The following is a 20,069-nucleotide window of genomic DNA, read 5'->3' as shown; positions in this document are numbered from 1 at the left end:
ATTTTCAATTTATATTCATTTTCTGAACATTCTTAATGTTGCAAACCCTTTTTCCCCACCCTAACTGCCGACTGTAGTTCTTCTACTTGTATTAAAAACATAATTAATCGTTTGTTATTTTAGAGTTTAATTGCAGCATAGCCTAAAATATAATTTATAATAATTATTGTTTTATACTTTTGTTGTAGTTACGCTTTTTTTTATCAAAAAAAAAAAGAGATTTTATTGTACTATTTTGAGTGAAACGGAAAAGTTTGGCATAGAAAATTTTAGAAATTATAATTTCTATATTTAAGGCTCTAACAAACTCAATTAAGACATTAGTCGTGTATTCAAACAATTACAGAGCTCATGTAAATTCTGCAATTGAAATCACAAAAAAGAGAAACTAAACAAATATTTTATTATATAAAATTAAATATTAAGAAATAATAAAAAGGGAATAATCCGTTTAAATAAAATTAAAGAAAAAGAATACGCAATATTTATTCAAAACTACAAACATTTGAAGAATCTTAACAAAATTAAAATAACAATGTGTAAGTGTTTTAAAAAAATCTAGATTTTCAAAAAAAAAAAAAAATTTGTTCATTAAACCTTTTGAAAAATTAAAAATAAATTCATTTGATTGGAGTGATAATTTTGAAAACAAACGTAAATAACTTATCGTAATCTCTAATAAGTTTCAAATGTCATTGGAAATTATCAACGATGTTCAATAAAATTCGAATTTAAAAAAAATTAATTGAAATTTTGACAGTGAAAAAACGAAATGGCAGAAATTATACTTCAGATTTAGATAATGTGGAAAAATTATAAATTGTTCACATAAAAAAGAAATTTAAGACTCGACTCTTTAATAATATTTGTTTGAAAATAATAAAATAGCAATATTTTTGCAAAATACTCGAATAATAATATTCGAATAATCGAATAATAATATTCGAGTAATCGAATAATGATATTCGAATAATAATTATAATTCGCCTACTCAAATTTTAGTATTATTCGAATAATCGAATAATAATTTTCGAGTAATCGAATAATAATTTTCGAGTAATCGAATAATAATATTCAAGTAATCGAATAATAATATTCGAGTAATCGAATAACAATATTCGAGTAATCGAATAATAATATTCGAGTAATCGAATAATAATATTCGACTAATCGAATAATAATATTCGAGTAATCGACTAATAATATTCGAGTAATCGAATAATACTATTCGAATATACGAATAAAAATATTCGAATAATCGAATAATATTCGATTAATGGAATATTATTTTTCGGTTGCTCGAATTTTAGTATTCCATTATTCAACTAATCGAATAATAATATTCTAGTAATCGAATAATGATATTCGAATAATAATTATTATTCGGCTACTCAAATTTTAGCATTCCATTATTCGAGTAATCGAATAATAATATTCGAGTAATCGAATAATAATATTCGAGTAATCGAATAATAATATTCGAGTAATCGAATAATAATATTCGAGTAATCGAATAATAATATTCGAGTAATCGAATAATAATATTCGAGTAATCGAATAATAATATTCGAGTAATCGAATAATAATATTCGAGTAATCGAATAATAATATTCGAGTAATCGAATAATAATATTCGAGTAATCGAATAATAATATTCGAGTAATCGAATAATAATATTCGAGTAATCGAATAATAATATTCGAGTAATCGAATAATAATATTCGAGTAATCGAATAATAATATTCGAGTAATCGAATAATAATATTCGAGTAATTCGAATAATAATATTCGAGTAATCGAATAATACTATTCGAATATACGAATGAAAATATTCGACTAATCGAATAATATTCGATTAATGGAATATTATTTTTCGGTTGCTCGAATTTTAGTATTCCATTATTCATCTAATCTAATAATGATATTCGAATAATAATTATTATTCGGCTACTCAAATTTTAGTATTCCATTATTCGAGTAATCGAATAATAATATTCGAGTAATCGAATAATAATATTCGAGTAATCGAATAATAATATTCGAGTAATCGAATAATAATATTCGAGTAATCGAATAATAATATTCGAGTAATCGAATAATAATATTCGAGTAATCGAATAATAATATTCGAGTAATCGAATAATAATATTCGAGTAATCGAATAATAATATTCGAGTAATCGAATAATAATATTCGAGTAATCGAATAATAATATTCGAGTAATCGAATAATAATATTCGAGTAATCGAATAATAATATTCGAGTAATCGAATAATAATATTCGAGTAATCGAATAATAATATTCGAGTAATCGAATAATAATATTCGAGTAATTCGAATAATAATATTCGAGTAATCGAATAATACTATTCGAATATACGAATGAAAATATTCGACTAATCGAATAATATTCGATTAATGGAATATTATTTTTCGGTTGCTCGAATTTTAGTATTCCATTATTCATCTAATCTAATAATGATATTCGAATAATAATTATTATTCGGCTACTCAAATTTTAGTATTCCATTATTCGAGTAATCGAATAATAATATTCGAGTAATCGAATAATAATATTCGAGTAATCGAATAATAATATTCGAGTAATCGAATAATACTATTCGAGTAATCTAATAATACTATTCGAATAATAATATTCGAGTAATCGAATAATACTATTCGAATAATAATATTCGAATATACGAATAAAAATATTCGAATAATCGAATAATAATATTCGAGTAATCGAATAATAATATTCGAGTAATCGAATAATAATATTCGAGTATTCGAATAATAATATTCGAGTAATCGAATAATACTATTCGAGTAATCGAATAATACTATTCGAATAATAATATTCGAGTAATCGAATAATACTATTCGAATAATAATATTCGAATATACGAATACAAATATTCGAATAATCGAATAATAATATTCGAATAATGATATTCAAGTAATCGAATAATGATTTTTGAATAATCGAATAATAATATTCGAATAATCGAATAATCGAATAATAATATTCGAATAATCGAATAATAATATTCTAAAATCGAATAATAAAATTCGAATAATAATATTCGAATATACGAATAAAAATATTCGAATAATCGAATAATAATATTCGAATAATCGAATAATAATATTCAACCAATCGAATAATGATATTAGAATAATCGAATAATATTCGATTAATGAAATATTATTGTGTTGCTCGAATTTTAGTATTCCATTATTCAAGTAATCGAATAATAAAATTCGAGTAATCGAATAATGATATTCGAATAATAATTATAATTCGGCTACTCAAATTTTAGTTTTCATTATTCGAGTAATCGAATAATACTATTCGAATAATAATATGCGAATAATCGAATAATAATATTCGAGTAATCGAATAATACTATTCGAATAATCGAATAATAAGATTCGAATATACGAATAAAAATATTCGAGTAATCGAATAATAATATTCGAGTAATCGAATAATATTCAAGTAATCGAATAATAATATTTAAGTAAACGAATAATAATATTCGAGTAATCGAGTAATAATATTCGAATAATCTTATTATTCGGTTGAGTAAACGAATAATAATATTCGAGTAATCGAATAATAATAGTCAAGTAATCGAATAACAATATTTAAGTAATCGAAAAATAATATTCAAGTAATCGAATAATAATATTTGAGTAATCGAATAATATTAATCGATTATTAATATTATTCGATTATTCCAATATTATTATTCGATTAATGGAATTCGATTAATCGATTAAGTAACGAATAAAAATGTATCGAATAACTTATAAAATAGCAAGGTTTAGTAAAAGAAATACATTTTTAGACCTAACAAAGTAAATGTTTCATTAAATGATCGAATATTATTATTCGATTAATGTATTGCTAGGTTAATAGAATAAAATTTTCTATTCGAATATATATTTTTTTAATTCAGATCAACAATAAAACGAAAAATCTAATTTATTGTTAAATATTTGTTTAATCGAAAAAAAAATTATTCGATTAATCGTGTAAAAACAAATAAAAATTATTCGAATAAATTAATTTTAATTAATTTTAAAATTTACTGTTCAAAGCTTCATCCATCATTTTAACATTAGTTCAATTATTAAAAATTATTCGATTAATCGAATAAATAATGAATAAAAATTATTCGAATAACTTGAGATATTGCGAGATTTGTATCAAAATCCCTGTAAGAGCAGATAAAGTGAATAGTTTATTAAATGAATTAATTTTTAATATTATTCGATTAATCGACTAACGAATAAAAATATTTATTCGAATAATTTTTTGTACTGTAATTAAAAAGTTAATGAAAAATCAGCTGTGTTATTAAATGTTTGTTCAATCGCAAAAAATTATTCGATTAATCGGGAAAATTATTCGAATAATTTTTTTTTTTTTTTAAATTTTTCAATGCTTAAGTATTAAATTTATGCGATAAATTTTAAATATTATTTGATGAATCGGTTAATCGATTAATAATTTTAGTTGAAATTGTGTTCAAAAAGAGAAGAACACTCAGTATTTAGTGTTTAATAGCTAAAAATTACACGATTAATCGTGTAAATTAAGAATAATTCTTTTAATCGAATTTTTTAGTTAAAAATTTAAGTAAAAACAACTTTTATACGATTTCATTCTTAGATGTAAAATGTTGATTTCCCGTAAACTCATAAATATTATCGTCATTTCACTTCATTTACATCAGCGGCCTAAAATCTAATTCCAACAGTTTTAACTACAACTACCTATTTCAATTCTCTTTACACAGTTAAGTCCACCTTACTAGCCAACACTGCTGCATTACTGCTGCTGCTTCTAATCACAACTACGCCAGCTTATGCAGCTGCCATATCTTTTAATCCCGATCTATTGTGCACCTATATAGCGAATAATACCAGAATCAAAGATCCCAGTGCCTGTAACAAATATATAACGTGTGTAGATCAAAAGCCCATATCTGGTACGTGTGAGGGTGATCTTTTCTACGATCGCAATACACGCAGTTGTGTGCCACCTAATTCCGTCAAATGTTACTCCAGCAATCCGTGTGCTGCCACGCCCGGTGTTAATGGTTTCGTCTCAGATCCTTATACTTGCAGTGGCTATTACTATTGTCAAAATGGCAAGGGTTCACATGGTGCCTGTTCCAGTGGCATGAATTTCAATCCAGTTACCATGAATTGCATTAGGAACTATCCCTGTGAGGTGAAAATGTTGCCCGAAGACTATTGCAATATTGTGCCCGATGGTGTGTTCATCAAGGTGCCCAACTCCTGTACGGCCTATCAAATGTGCTGGCATGGCGAACTGATAAATGGCACCTGTCCGGAAACGTTTTATTTCAATGCCCTCCAGGGTGATTGTGATTATCCCACGGAGGTGGATTGTCTGGAGACCACCACAGTGCCACCTAAAAAACCCGAAGATGTGAAATGCATTGAGGCAGGTGTTTTCATATCGGATGGGGTCAGCTGTAATGGTTATTATTATTGTAAAGATCATGCAGATAATGACAGCATAGATCTGGTACATGGTGTATGTCCCTTTGAACGATTCTTTGATGCTAGCAATGGTGGTGCCTGTGTGGTACGCACTAATATATCCTGCCCTTACAATCGCTGCGTTACTTTTGGCTATCACAATATCCAATTGGCCAATATCAATGATGATGGTTGCACAGGATTCTCGATATGTCAAGATGGGGAAATCATTGGCCAATCTGAGTGTCCCAGTGGAGAGTACTTCAATGAGTTGCTGCAATTGTGTACCACAGAGGTAGTTTCCTTTCCGGCCTGTGCCCGAACATCATCAACCACTGTGGCAGGTCAGAGGGAAACTACTACCCAGTCTAGTTTATTAACCACTACTTAAGCAGCAGCTGTCTGAAAAAGCGGGCTTTTGTCAGCAACTATACTTTAGGAAGTGGATGTTTCTTTAGCATTTAAATTATATTATATGAATACTTTTTTACTTTTACTATTTTTTTTTGTAATAAAATGATAAAAAAAAACTAACACATTTTTTTTTTTTTGGAAATCTTATCAAATTTAATATATTTAGAGCGAGAGGAAATAGTAGCTAGTCAAATGTATTGATTTTTAAATTTTCTTTTTAAGAGATAAAAGTTTTCTTGAATAGTTTGTATAATTTTTAGCAATATGAAATGATATCTATCTAGAACATGATTTATTCAGTTATCGAATAATGAATACAAATTTGATTCTTTTTTAATTTTCTAATGATATGACCCGTTGTGATATCTTGTGCTGTATTTTCAAACCTACATAGCGGTAACCAATAAATGTCTCCCTATCTCCTCCAGAGATACCCGGCATTCTCGAACAATTTTCGATGTTGCAAACATATTCGTTAAGGATACTGAATTTGCTTCTGAGCTATTTTCATAGCCCTCAATTTGGACTAGAATTATGCCTAAACTGGTAGCCTGATTGGAAGTCTCAAACCAAACTGATACTACATTCGAATAATATTCTCTTAAAGTTGGAGGCCTTTTGTCATAAAACCTAGAACAAAAACGATATCGAATATTTAATAAAACCTAAAAATTGAATGAAATCCATTATTCGAATAATCGAATAAAATAAGTTATTCGAATAATCGAATGACATCAATAACTCGAATAATCGAAATAAATCAATTATTCGAATAATCGAATAAAATCAATGACTCGAATAATTTAATAATCGAATAAAATCAATTATTTTAATAATCGAATAAAATCAATTATAATAATCGAATAAAATTTATTATTGAAAAAATCGAATAAAATCAATAATTCGATTAATCGAATAAAATCAATGATTCGAATAATCTAATAATCAAAAAAAAAATCAATTATTCGAATAATTTAATAATTGAATAAAATCAATTATTCGATTAATCGAATAAAATCAATGATTCGAATAATCTAATAATCAAAAAAAATCAATTTTTCGAATAGTTTAATAATCGAATAAAATCAATTATTTTAATAATCGAATAAAATCAATTATAATAATCGAATAAAATTTATTATTGGAATCAAAAAAATTATCGGAATAATCGAATAAAATTCATTATTCGAATAATTGAATAAAATCAATTATTCGAATAATCGAATAAAATTAATTATTCGAATAATCGAATAAAATCAATATTTGAATAATCGAATAAAATCAATTATTCGAATAATCCAATAAAATCAATTATTCGAATAATCGAATAAAATTAATTATTCGAATAATCGAATAAAATCAATATTCGAATAATCGAATAAAATCAATATTTGAATAATCGAATAAAATCAATTATTCGAATAATCGAATAAAATTAATTATTCGAATAATCGAATAAAATCAATTATTCGAATAATCGAATAAATCAATTATTCGAATAAAATCAATTATTCGAATAATCGAATAAAATTAATTATTCGAATAATCGAATAAAATCTATTATTCGAATAATCGAATAAAATAAATTATTCGAAAAATCAAATTAATCGAATAAAATTATTTTTTTTTTCGAAAAATCAAATAAAATCAATTATTCGAATAATCGAAGAAAATCAATTACTGGAATAATCGAATAAAATAAATTATTCCAATAATCGAGTAAAATCAATTATTCGAATAATCGAATAAAATCCATTATTCGAATAATCGAATAAAATCAATTATTCGAATAATCGAATAAAATAAGTTATTCGAATAATCGAATAAAATCAATTATTCGAATAAAATCCGTTTATTCGAATAATCGAAATAAATCAATTACATCCTCGAATAAAATCTATTACTCGAATAATCGAATGAAATCAGTTATTTAAATAATCGAATAAAATAAATTATTCGAAAAATCAAATTAATCGAATAAAATTATTTTTTTTTTCGAAAAATCAAATAAAATCAATTATTCGAATAATCGAATAAAATAAATTATTCCAATAATCGAATAAAATCAATTATTCGAATAATCGAATAAAATCCATTATTCGAATAATCGAATAAAATCAATTATTCGAATAATCGCATAAAATCCGTTTATTCGAATAATTGATTTTATTCGAATTACATCCTCGAATAAAATCTATTACTCGAATATTCGAATGAAATCAGTTATTTAAATAATTGAATAAAATAAATTATTCGAAAAATCAAATTAATCGAATAAAATCATTTTTTTTTTCGAAAAATCAAATAAAATCAATTATTCGAATAATCGAATAAAATCAATTACTGGAATAATCGAATAAAATCAATTATTCGAATAATCCAATAAAATCAATTATTCGAGTAATCATAACAAATTACGTTATTCTTTTTGGTAAAATTCCATATCATTTAATTTTATTCATTTTTAATCGAATAATTTTTTTTAAAGAAAAATAACAATATATTTTCATTTGAATGCTGTTAATTTTGTAAAAAATTTGCTATCAATCGAATAATTGGCGGGTAGAAATTATTCGAATAAACTATTAAATTTCAATGTGTAAAATTTGTTTTCACAGTTTTGAAATATGAATACATTATTCGATAATCGATTAAATATTCAATTAATCGAATAAATTTTTAATTTTGGTTAAAAATTAAAAAAAAAAAATTATTTCCTAGCTAAATAAAGTATTTTTAGGTGAAATGCCATAATATTAAATTTTATTCGATTAATCGAATAACGAATACAGAATTTTTTTAATCGAATAAATTTTTAATTTTTTTTTATAAAAATAAAAGTGAAAATCATTAGCTATTTATCGAATAACGAATAAAAAAATTTTAATCGAATAAATTTTTAAATTTTTTTTATAAAAGTAATTTAATTTGTGTTACTAATTCACATTATTCAATTAAGGACACAATATTCGAATAATTTTATTTTTATTCGATAAATCGAATAAGTAAACTTACAAATAATGAATATAATTTTATTCTCATAATTCGTTTAAGTATTCAATATGCGAATAATCGACTTAATGTTTGACTAATCGAATAATATTTTTTATTCGAATAAATTATACAATTTCGGGAAAAAAATATAATACATAATTTTGTGGTCATTATTCGTTTAAGTGTTCAATATTCGAATAATCGGTCAATCGAATAAATTTTAGTACTTGAATAAAATAAAATAATTAATATAATTCTGTTCTCATTATTCGCTTAAGTGCTCGATATTCAATCGGTCAATCGAATAAATTTTATTATTCAATGAATTATAAAATTTCAAAAAATTTTTCTCACTGAATATTCGATTAATCGAATAATATATAATAAAAAAAGTTTCGGGAAAATATATCTTCCATAAAAAAAAATAGTTTTTGTTAGATTTATCTTTGTGGTAATCGAATATTTATTCGAATAATTAGTTTGAATTGTAACAAAAATAAAAGCAGATAACTTGTAAAACGATATTACGAATAATCTAATAAATAACGAATAAGTTAAATTCGAATAAATAATACAATAAAATAATATAAATATTTTCAATATTTTCAATATTTTCCTTTTATTTGATTGTCTGTAATTTGAATTTTACATAAAATTTAAGCCGAACAAGCCGCATAGCTTACAACCTGAGGAGTGCAGCCTTGGGTACGTTCATCGAAATAATGGGTGCTGGGACAGCTGCCCGGTGTGCCAGCCACACCATTTTGACACAACACATACTTTCTACAATCACCGGCCACATTGACATACTTATTGCCCATACCCTCACAACGATCCAGAGAACATTTGACATTCAAACGGTCACGGCACGAATTGGTATTCATATCGAAGAAATTGCCAGCGGGACAGCTGAAATGCTGTGGCTTGCGATCGTATGTAGCGTTGGACATTTTCTTGCAGAAATAGTAACCGCTGCAGGAAACACCATCCGAAACGGGACCCACAAAATCGACACATACTTTAAGTTCAGGCTCGGGTTTCTTGGCGGACGGCAAGCAGACCACATCATCAGCGGGCACACAGTTACCCTGGACATAGTCCCAGGCAAAACTGCTATTGCAGGAGTGTGTTTTGAGCTGGCCATTCTTGCATTGACTGTATTTGGTGCAATCGTTTTTATCGGCAAAGAACATGCCATCGGGCAACGATAAACACAGGGCATCACTTTCGGTTTTTGGCATCGTTTCGGGACACTTGTATTGATGCTTGTAAACGCAGGCCTTGTTAACCGGATCGAATACTAAATTGCTGGGGCAATAGGATTTGACCTCTTCACCCTGCCTGCAATAAATATAGGCATTACATTGTTCCAAATCGGCCAAGAATGCGCCCTCATTTTCACGACTGCAACGATTTTTGTTAGTCGATTCAAAAGGGCACTCAACATTATCCTTGTATTCACATTTGCCAGAGTTTTTGTTAAAGTACAAACCAAATACACAAGATCCCTCTTCCATGTCAGTAGCGTTGGGAGAGCTGGCACATTTCAACCAATCCGAGCAGGTATTGGGTTGCAGCAGTACGGCATTGGGAGCCAAATCACACACCTCCTTTATATTGATTGTTTGGGCAGAAATGCAGCCCAACAAGGAGATGATGGTTAAGGTTAAAAGGAATTTGGCTGAAATGAAGCAAAGCAACAGAAATTTTTAAAAATGCTTTCAAAAATATGCATATCCTGGTTATTTTTTTTACCTTTGAACATTTCGATTTATTTTAAAATTACTCCTTACTCTTGACTGTCTAGTTTAAAGCAACTGTTGATTTTCCTAGGTAATTTCCACAACTGATGCTTCTGTTTCAAGATGTTCTAGCTATAAATAAGCAAACAATTCATTGATTCATTCAATTTATTAATTTCCAATTATTTTGATTTATTTCTTAAATATTTGCCAGTTTTCGGTGTTCGTTTCCCCATTATGTAGATATATTTTTAAGATAATGTTAATGTTCATGTTCATGCTGTAAAGATAAATACCATCAAAATTTCATTGGAAACATTTGCTGATTGCGATAGGGCCTGCTAACAAGCTATTTGTTATTGATATTGAAATTGTTTTGCTTTTCCGACATAAATTAAATGATATTGTTAAAGTTGTTCAAGATCAAACTGTTTGAGATTAGGGGTACAACAACTCGGGGCTTGTGATTTCGGAAAAAATTCTAAAAATTTCGGAAAAAATTTTAAAAATTATTCGATTATTCGAATACAATTTATTCGAATAAATTATTAAATGAACCCATACATTTTGAATGTTATAAACAGTTAAAATTATTCGAATAATCAAACGGAATAAATTCAAATATTATTCGATTAATCGAATAAAATTTATTCGATTAAATTACAAAGTTAACCCTTAACTTTAAAAAATTATTTTCATTGCAAAATAAATAAATTTTTCGAAATTCTCATAATATAAAATTTTAATCGATTAATCGAATAAAGAATAATTTGTTGAATTTTCTACAAAAAATTATTAAAATTAACAAACAAATTTATATCTGTTTTAATTTCGATAAAAACAGGAAAATATTCAATTAATCAAACATAGTAAAGTCAAATATTATTCGATTAATCGAATACAATTTATTCGAATAAATAAGAGAATGAAGCCATACATTTTAAATGTTATTTTCCGAAAAAAAAACTGTAGAAATTATTCGGTTAATCAAACGGAGTAAAGTCATATTTTCGATTAATCGAATAAAATTTATTCGATTAAATTACAAAATGAACCCATAAATTTTAAAAATTATATTCATTGCTAAATAAATACATTTTTTGAAATTCTCATAATATAAAATTTTAATCGATTAATCGAATAACGAATAATTTGTTGAATTTTCTACAAAAAATTATTAAAATTAACAAATAAATTTATATATGTTTTAATTTCGATAAAAACGGAAAAAATATTCAATTAATCAAACGTAGTAAAGTCAAATATTATTCGATTAATCGAATACAATTTATTCGAATAAATTATTAAATGAAGCCATACATTTTGAATGTTATAAACAGTTAAAATTATTCGAATAATCAAACGGAGTAAATTCAAATATTATTCGATTAATCCAATAAAATTTATTCGATTAAATTACAAAGTTAACCCTTACTTTAAAAAATTATTGTCATTGCAAAATAAATAAATTTTTCGAAATTCTCATAATATAAAATTTTAATCGATTAATCGAATAACGAATAATTTTTTGAATTTTCTACAAAAAATTATTAAAATTAACAAACTAATTTCTGTTTTAATTTCGATAAAAACGGAAAAAATATTCAATTAATCAAACGTAGTAAAATCAAATATTATTCGATTAATCGAATACAATTTATTCGAATAAATTATTAAATGAACCCATACATTTTGAATGTTATAAACAGTTAAAATTATTCGAATAATCAAACGGAATAAATTCAAATATTATTCGATTAATCGAATAAAATTTATTCGATTAAATTACAAAGTTAACCCTTAACTTTAAAAAATTATTGTCATTGCAAAATAAATAAATTTTTCGAAATTCTCATAATATAAAATTTTAATCGATTAATCGAATTACGAATAATTTTTTGAATTTTCTACAAAAATTAATCTATTAAAATTAACAAACAAATTTATATCTGTTTTAATTTCGATAAAAACATAAACAAATTATTCGATTAATCAAACGTAGGAAAGTCAAATATTATTCGATTAATCGAATAAATAAGAGAATGAAGCCATACATTTTAAATGTTATTTTCCGAAAAAAAAAACTGTAGAAATTATTCGGTTAATCAAACGGAGTAAAGTCATATTTTCGATTAATCGAATAAAATTTATTCGATTAAATTACAAAATGAACCCATAAATTTTAAAAATTATATTCATTGCAAAATAAATAAATTTTTCGAAATTCTCATAATATAAAATTTTAATCGATTAATCCAATAACGAATAATTTGTTGAATTTTCTACAAAAAATTATTAAAATTAACAAACAAATTTATATCTGTTTTAATTTCGATAAAAACATAAACAAATTATTCGATTAATCAAACGTAGTAAAGTTAAATATTATTCGATTAATCGAATACAATTTATTCGAATAAATAAGAGAATGAAGCCATACATTTTGAATGTTATAAACAGTAACAATTTTTCGAATAATCAAACGGAGTAAATTCAAATATTATTCGATTAATCGAATAAAATTTATTCGATTAAATTACAAAGTTAACCCTTAACTTTAAAAAATTATTGTCATTGCAAAATAAATAAATTTTTCGAAATTCTCATAATATAAAATTTTAATCGATTAATCGAATAACGAATAATTTGTTGAATTTTCTACAAAAAATTATTAAAATTAACAAACAAATTTATATCTGTTTTAATTTCGATAAAAACATAAACAAATTATTTGATTAATCAAACGTAGTAAATTTAAATATTATTCGATTAATCGAATACAATTTATTCGAATAAATAAGAGAATGAAGCCATACATTTTAAATGTTATTTTCCGAAAAAAAAAACTGTCGAAATTATTCGGTTAATCAAACGGAGTAAAGTCATATTTTCGATTAATTAGAAAATGAATCCATAAATTTTAAAAATTATTTTCATTGCAAAATAAATACATTTTTTGAAATTCTCATAATATAAAATTTTAATCGAATAACGAATAACTTTTTGAATTTTCTACAAAAAATTATTAAAATTAACAAACTAATTTCTGTTTTAATTTCGATAAAAACATAAACAAATTATTCGATTAATCAAACATAGTAAAGTCAAATATTATTCGATTAATCGAATACAATTTATTCGAATAAATAAGAGAATGAAGCCATACATTTTAAATGTTATTTTCCGAAAAAAAAAACTGTAGAAATTATTCGGTTAATCAAACGGAGTAAAGTCATATTTTCGATTAATCGAATAAAATTTATTCGATTAAATTACAAAATGAATCCATAAATTTTAAAAATTATTTTCATTGCAAAATAAATAAATTTTTCGAAATTCTCATAATATAAAATTTTAATCGATTAATCGAATAAAGAATAATTTGTGGAATTTTCTACAAAAAATTATTAAAATTAACAAACAAATTTATATCTGTTTTAATTTCGATAAAAACAGGAAAAAATATTGAATTGCTTAATCGAATAAATTGCCCATGAATATACGATAATTCGAATAAAAACTTTGATATAAACAAACTGCACAATTTCGGGAAAATATATTTATGGTTCATTAAAACATGCTAATTAACATAAATTTTTATTTATTGTATGATATTTGTTAAAACGGTGAAAATTAATCAAAAAAATTGCCAATGAACATTCGATTAATCGCATAAAGTTAATTATAAAAACAAGTAAGAATGCAATATATTCGATTGCGCCGAATCTTAAGATAAACATTAAAAAGAATTTAAATACAATACTACAAAACTAGTTTGATAAAAACTACAAAAACTAGTTTAATAAAATTTAGTATGTGTAAAACTACATCACTTTTAAAATATGACACCAAATTCAATGATATTTACCTAGAATATTTATCATTGTCCTAAGCAATTTGCTATTGAAAACCAGCAAAATCGGTTAGGTGAAAAAAAAGTTATGAACCTAAATTAGAGATAATCTGTTAAAAAGCGCAAAATATTTTTTGTTTTTTTAAAGACTTATTGAGAGTAAAATAAAATCAGCATATAAGTAAAGTTATTAATTGTTTATTATTATTATTATAATTGTTATTTTTGTTTTGTTTTTACATTTTCGGAAAAAAAATTAGATATTTATTTGTGAGTTCAATTTGGTCTCATGGGCACAGTTTGTAATTTGTTGATTTGGGGCTATCTTTGCTACATGTCTGTGTATATTCATTGAAGAAATAATTTTGTTGGCATGGTATACCAGTATAAACTTCATATCCATTAACTAGGCCTTGAGATGTTTGATCTTTACAAATTAAGAAGTTTTTACATTCCGTGTTAATAGCGCCAACCCAGGTTACATTCATATTACCACAACGGTCATGTTGACAAGCAAATGTATAAGGGGTGACACATTCACCATCATTAAAGTGTAAACCAAGTGGACATTTGGTCCAAATACCAGGATCATTGATTCCAGTGCAGACAAAATAACCCATACATGTTGCCTGATCTGTAACATATTGTGGTTTTTCTGGAGTAGCACTAGTTGCTTTTTCACATGGAATTGGGGTCTGTGGGGCAACCCCATTAACTCCCAGACCACCGCCCACTGGATTACCACCAATGCAAGGATTCTCACTTTGACACCCTCCAAGTTGTGTATTATAAAATAAACCTTTGGGACAAGTAGCTGTAGTGCCCACGCCATTAAGACATCCAGTGTATTGATTCCCACACGTTGTAGTACCTAAAAATACACCATTGGGCACCAAACGACAAACCGAATCAGCCTGGCATACAAATCCTGGAGCTGAGGCATACACACACCTCGTGACTCTACTGTCAAATACTTGTCCTTTGGGGCATGATGTGCACTCAGCCTTTTGTTTACTGCAATAGCAATAGCGAGAGCAATCATTGGGGTCGGCAACAAACGTTTGATCATCGGCATACTTGCAAGCGGTATCAACGTCGCTGCATACAACATTTGCCGGATCATCACAGACACCATGCCTTGCATTGTACAGATAGCCAGCGGGACAGCTACCAGTACCACTTAATTTACCCCCTTTACAGTAGCCATATCCTTGACACGATTTGGGATCAGCAATAAAACCTTCGGACATAAGCGCACAAGTCGCAGTCATGTCCACGTCGGCTGATGATACCATAACAATTTGCTGCATTAAGAAACCGGCAGTCATGAGCAGGATAACTCCTGATGATATTTGAAAACCTGATAAAGAAATTGTATGAAAAATTAGCTAAATTGTTGAAAATTTACTATAAACTGTAAATGTTTGAAATAGTTGTTTTTTTTTTCTATTACACTAATGTAAATTTATGGAAAATTTTCCAACAAAAAAATTACTATAGTAAATTTAAGAAAAATTTACTATAGTAAATATTTATTTAAGGAAAATTTACTATGGCAAATTTAAAGAAAATTTACTCTGGTAAATTTTAAGAAAATTTACTCTGGTAAATTTTAAGAAAATTTACTATGGTAAATTTAAAGAAAATTTACTATGGTAAATTTAAGGAGAATTTACTATGGTAAATTTAAAGAAAATTTACTATGGTAAATTTAAAGAAAATTTACTATGGTAAATTTAAAGAAAATTCACTATGGTAAATTTAAGGAGAATTTACTATAGTAAATTTAAAGAAAATTTACTATGGTAAATTTACTATGGTAAATTTAAGGAATATTTACTATAGTAAATTTTAGGAATATTTACTATAGTAAATTTTAGGAAAATCTACTATAGCAAATTTGAGGAAAATTTACTATTGTAAATTTAAAGAATATTTACTATTGTAAATTTAAATAATATTTTCTATGGTAAATTTAAGGAGAATTTACTATGGTAAATTTAAGGAGAATTTACTATGGTAAATTTAAGGAGAATTTACTATGGTAAATTTAAGGAAAATTTACAATGGTAAATTTGTGGTAAATTTACTATGGTAAATTTAAGGAATATTTACTATAGTAAATTTAAAGAAAATTTACTATGGTAAATTTAAAGAAAATTTACTATGGCAAATTTAAAGAAAATTTACTATGGTAAATTTAAGGAGAATTTACTATGGTAAATTTAAGGCAAATTTACTATGGTAAATTTAAGGAATATTTACTGTAGTAAATTTTAGGAATATTTACTATAGTAAATTTTAGGAAAATCTACTATAGTAAATTTGAGGAAAATTTACTCTGGGAAATTTTAAGAAAATATCTATGGTAAATTTTAAGAAAATTTACTATGGTAAATTTAAGGAGAATTTACTATGGCAAATTTAAGGAAAATTTACAATAGTAAATTTGTGGTAAATTTACTATGGTAAATTTAAGGAATATTTACTATAGTAAATTTAAGGAAAATTTACTATGGTAAATTTAAGGAAAATTTGCTATGGTAAATTTAAGGAATATTTGCTATGGTAAATTTAAGGAAAATTTACTATGGTAAATTTACTATAGTAAATTTAAGGAATATTTACTATGGTAAATTTAAGGAAAATTTACTATCAAAAATTTGCCACAACACTCTTGCTCGTTCCATAAATATTTAAACTATATGTATATGCAGGATTTCTATTAATATTTTTTTTTTTTATTTCAGTCCTTTTTTTTCTTTTTTGATACACTTTTAAAATATTTTTTGTATTTTATTTATTTATTTTTTTTTTAAACATTTAATACACACACCTTTCATTTCGATATTTGTGTTTGTTTTTTACTACAAATATCTTTGTTCCTTTAGTACAGTTGACTATAACACTTGACAAACTATGACTGATTTCTTGGTTTCACTGGAATGGTTTAAATACTAAAAGTATTTACCAAATGAAAGCCTGAAAAATGTTGATAAAAAATTTCAAAAACTAATCATTTCCAAAAAATAAAAAATGTTTTCAAATGTAGGAAATCAATTGACAAGATTAGCTAAATAATTCCAATGATAATTTTGTTTAGGAACAGACACATGAACAAAAAAAAAAATGCTTTTGATTGATAATTTAGTTGTTTTTACTAAAGATAAACACGAAAAAGTACACGCAATTTTTGGAAATTATAGAAAAAATTAGTAATTTGTTTTTATTTTTTAATTTCCTTTTAGTTTTGCCAACAGAAATTGAGAGCAATGAAATCAATTAAAGAGATAGTAAAAGAAAAAAATCTTGCTAATAATTTGTGGCAAATTCTAAGAGCTGTGTTGAATTACTTTTGTAATTGTTTTTTTTTTATTATAAGTTATCGTAGGCTAGTTTAATTTGTACATATTTAATTAAAAATATAATATTTTTGTTTTCTAGTATTTCTTTGTCTTAGAGAGACCGATTAAATAGCAAATTTGTTAGAAATTTATTGATATAAACAAATGCCAAATTTACTATAGTAAATGTATATGTAAGGAAAATTTACTATAGTAAATATATTCCAAATTTACTATAGTAAATGTATGCCAAATTTACTATAGTAAATGTATGCCAAATTTACTATAGTAAATGTATGCCAAATTTACTATAGTAAATGTATGCAAAATTTACTATAGTAAATGTATGGAAAATTTACTATAGTAAATGTATGGAAAATTTACTATAGTAAATGTATGCCAAATTTACTATAGTAAATGTATGCCAAATTTACTATAGTAAATGTATGCAAAATTTACTATAGTAAATGTATGCAAAATTTACTATAGTAAATGTATGCAAAATTTACTATAGTAAATGTATGCAAAATTTACTATAGTAAATGTATGCAAAATTTACTATAGTAAATGTATGCAAAATTTACTATAGTAAATGTATGCAAAATTTACTATAGTAAATGTATGCCAAATTTACTATAGTAAATGTATGCCAAATTTACTATAGTAAATGTAAGGAAAATTGACTATAGTAAATGTATGGAAAATTGACTATAGTAAATGTATGGAAAATTGACTATAGTAAATGTATGCCAAATTGACTATAGTAAATGTATGGAAAATTGACTATAGTAAATGTATGCAAAATTTACTATAGTAAATGTATGCAAAATTTACTATAGTAAATGTATGCAAAATTTACTATAGTAAATGTATGCAAAATTTACTATAGTAAATGTATGCAAAATTTACTATAGTAAATGTATGCAAAATTTACTATAGTAAATGTATGCAAAATTTACTATAGTAAATGTATGCCAAATTTACTATAGTAAATGTATGCCAAATTTACTATAGTAAATGTAAGGAAAATTGACTATAGTAAATGTATGGAAAATTGACTATAGTAAATGTATGCCAAATTTACTATAGTAAATATATGCCAAATTTACTATAGTAAATGTATGCAAAATTTACTATAGTAAATGTATGCAAAATTTACTATAGTAAATGTATGCCAAATTTACTATAGTAAATGTATGCCAAATTTACTATAGTAAATGTATGCAAAATTTACTATAGTAAATGTAAGGAAAATTTACTATAGTAAATGTATGCCAAATTGACTATAGTAAATGTATGCCAAATTTACTATAGTAAATGTATGCCAAATTTACTATAGTAAATGTATGCCAAATTTACTATAGTAAATGTATGCCAAATTTACTATAGTAAATGTATGCCAAATTTACTATAGTAAATGTATGCAAAATTTACTATAGTAAATGTAAGGAAAATTTACTATAGTAAATGTATGCCAAATTTACTATAGTGAATGTAAGGAAAATTGACTATAGTAAATGTATGGAAAATTGACTATAGTAAATGTATGCCAAATTGACTATAGTAAATGTATGCCAAATTGACTATAGTAAATGTATGGAAAATTGACTATAGTAAATGTATGCAAAATTTACTATAGTAAATGTATGCAAAATTTACTATAGTAAATGTATGCAAAATTTACTATAGTAAATGTATGCAAAATTTACTATAGTAAATGTATGCAAAATTTACTATAGTAAATGTATGCAAAATTTACTATAGTAAATGTATGCAAAATTTACTATAGTAAATGTATGCAAAATTTACTATAGTAAATGTATGCAAAATTTACTATAGTAAATGTATGCAAAATTTACTATAGTAAATGTATGCCAAATTGACTATAGTAAATGTATGCCAAATTGACTATAGTAAATGTATGGAAAATTGACTATAGTAAATGTATGCAAAATTTACTATAGTAAATGTATGCAAAATTTACTATAGTAAATGTATGCAAAATTTACTATAGTAAATGTATGAAAAATTGACTATAGTAAATGTATGCCAAATTTACTATAGTAAATATATGCCAAATTTACTATAGTAAATGTATGCAAAATTTACTATAGTAAATGTATGCAAAATTTAATATAGTAAATGTATGCAAAATTTACTATAGTAAATGTATGCCAAAATTACTATAGTAAATGTATGGAA

At 24.9% G+C, this 20,069-nt stretch overlaps 3 protein-coding genes across 3 annotated transcripts; 1 reads left to right on the top strand and 2 right to left on the bottom strand.

Moving 5' to 3' along the window:
• The first annotated feature begins 408 nt into the window (after positions 1-408).
• LOC135954967 (peritrophin-44) lies at positions 409-5,960 on the top strand. The gene is made up of 2 exons (XM_065505229.1): positions 409-539; positions 4,809-5,960. The coding sequence occupies exons 1-2, from the start codon at positions 536-538 to the stop codon at positions 5,909-5,911; spliced, it is 1,107 nt and encodes a 368-aa protein (XP_065361301.1). The 5' UTR covers positions 409-535; the 3' UTR covers positions 5,912-5,960.
• Positions 5,961-9,519: 3,559 nt separating this feature from the next.
• Positions 9,520-10,825, bottom strand: LOC135953650 (peritrophin-44-like). The gene is made up of 2 exons (XM_065503609.1): positions 10,684-10,825; positions 9,520-10,609 (listed from the first exon to the last, which is right to left on the bottom strand). The coding sequence occupies exons 1-2, from the start codon at positions 10,691-10,693 to the stop codon at positions 9,585-9,587; spliced, it is 1,035 nt and encodes a 344-aa protein (XP_065359681.1). The 5' UTR covers positions 10,694-10,825; the 3' UTR covers positions 9,520-9,584.
• Positions 10,826-14,746: 3,921 nt separating this feature from the next.
• LOC135954616 (peritrophin-44) lies at positions 14,747-17,456 on the bottom strand. Its single transcript, XM_065504811.1, has 2 exons — positions 17,360-17,456; positions 14,747-15,883 (listed from the first exon to the last, which is right to left on the bottom strand). The coding sequence occupies exons 1-2, from the start codon at positions 17,364-17,366 to the stop codon at positions 14,811-14,813; spliced, it is 1,080 nt and encodes a 359-aa protein (XP_065360883.1). The 5' UTR covers positions 17,367-17,456; the 3' UTR covers positions 14,747-14,810.
• Between the last annotated feature and the right edge of the window lie 2,613 nt (positions 17,457-20,069).

Source organism: Calliphora vicina, chromosome 3 (assembly GCF_958450345.1).
Source record: "Calliphora vicina chromosome 3, idCalVici1.1, whole genome shotgun sequence".
Taxonomy (NCBI): Eukaryota; Metazoa; Arthropoda; class Insecta; order Diptera; family Calliphoridae; genus Calliphora; species Calliphora vicina.
This window is presented reverse-complemented; position numbering and strand designations above follow the sequence as displayed.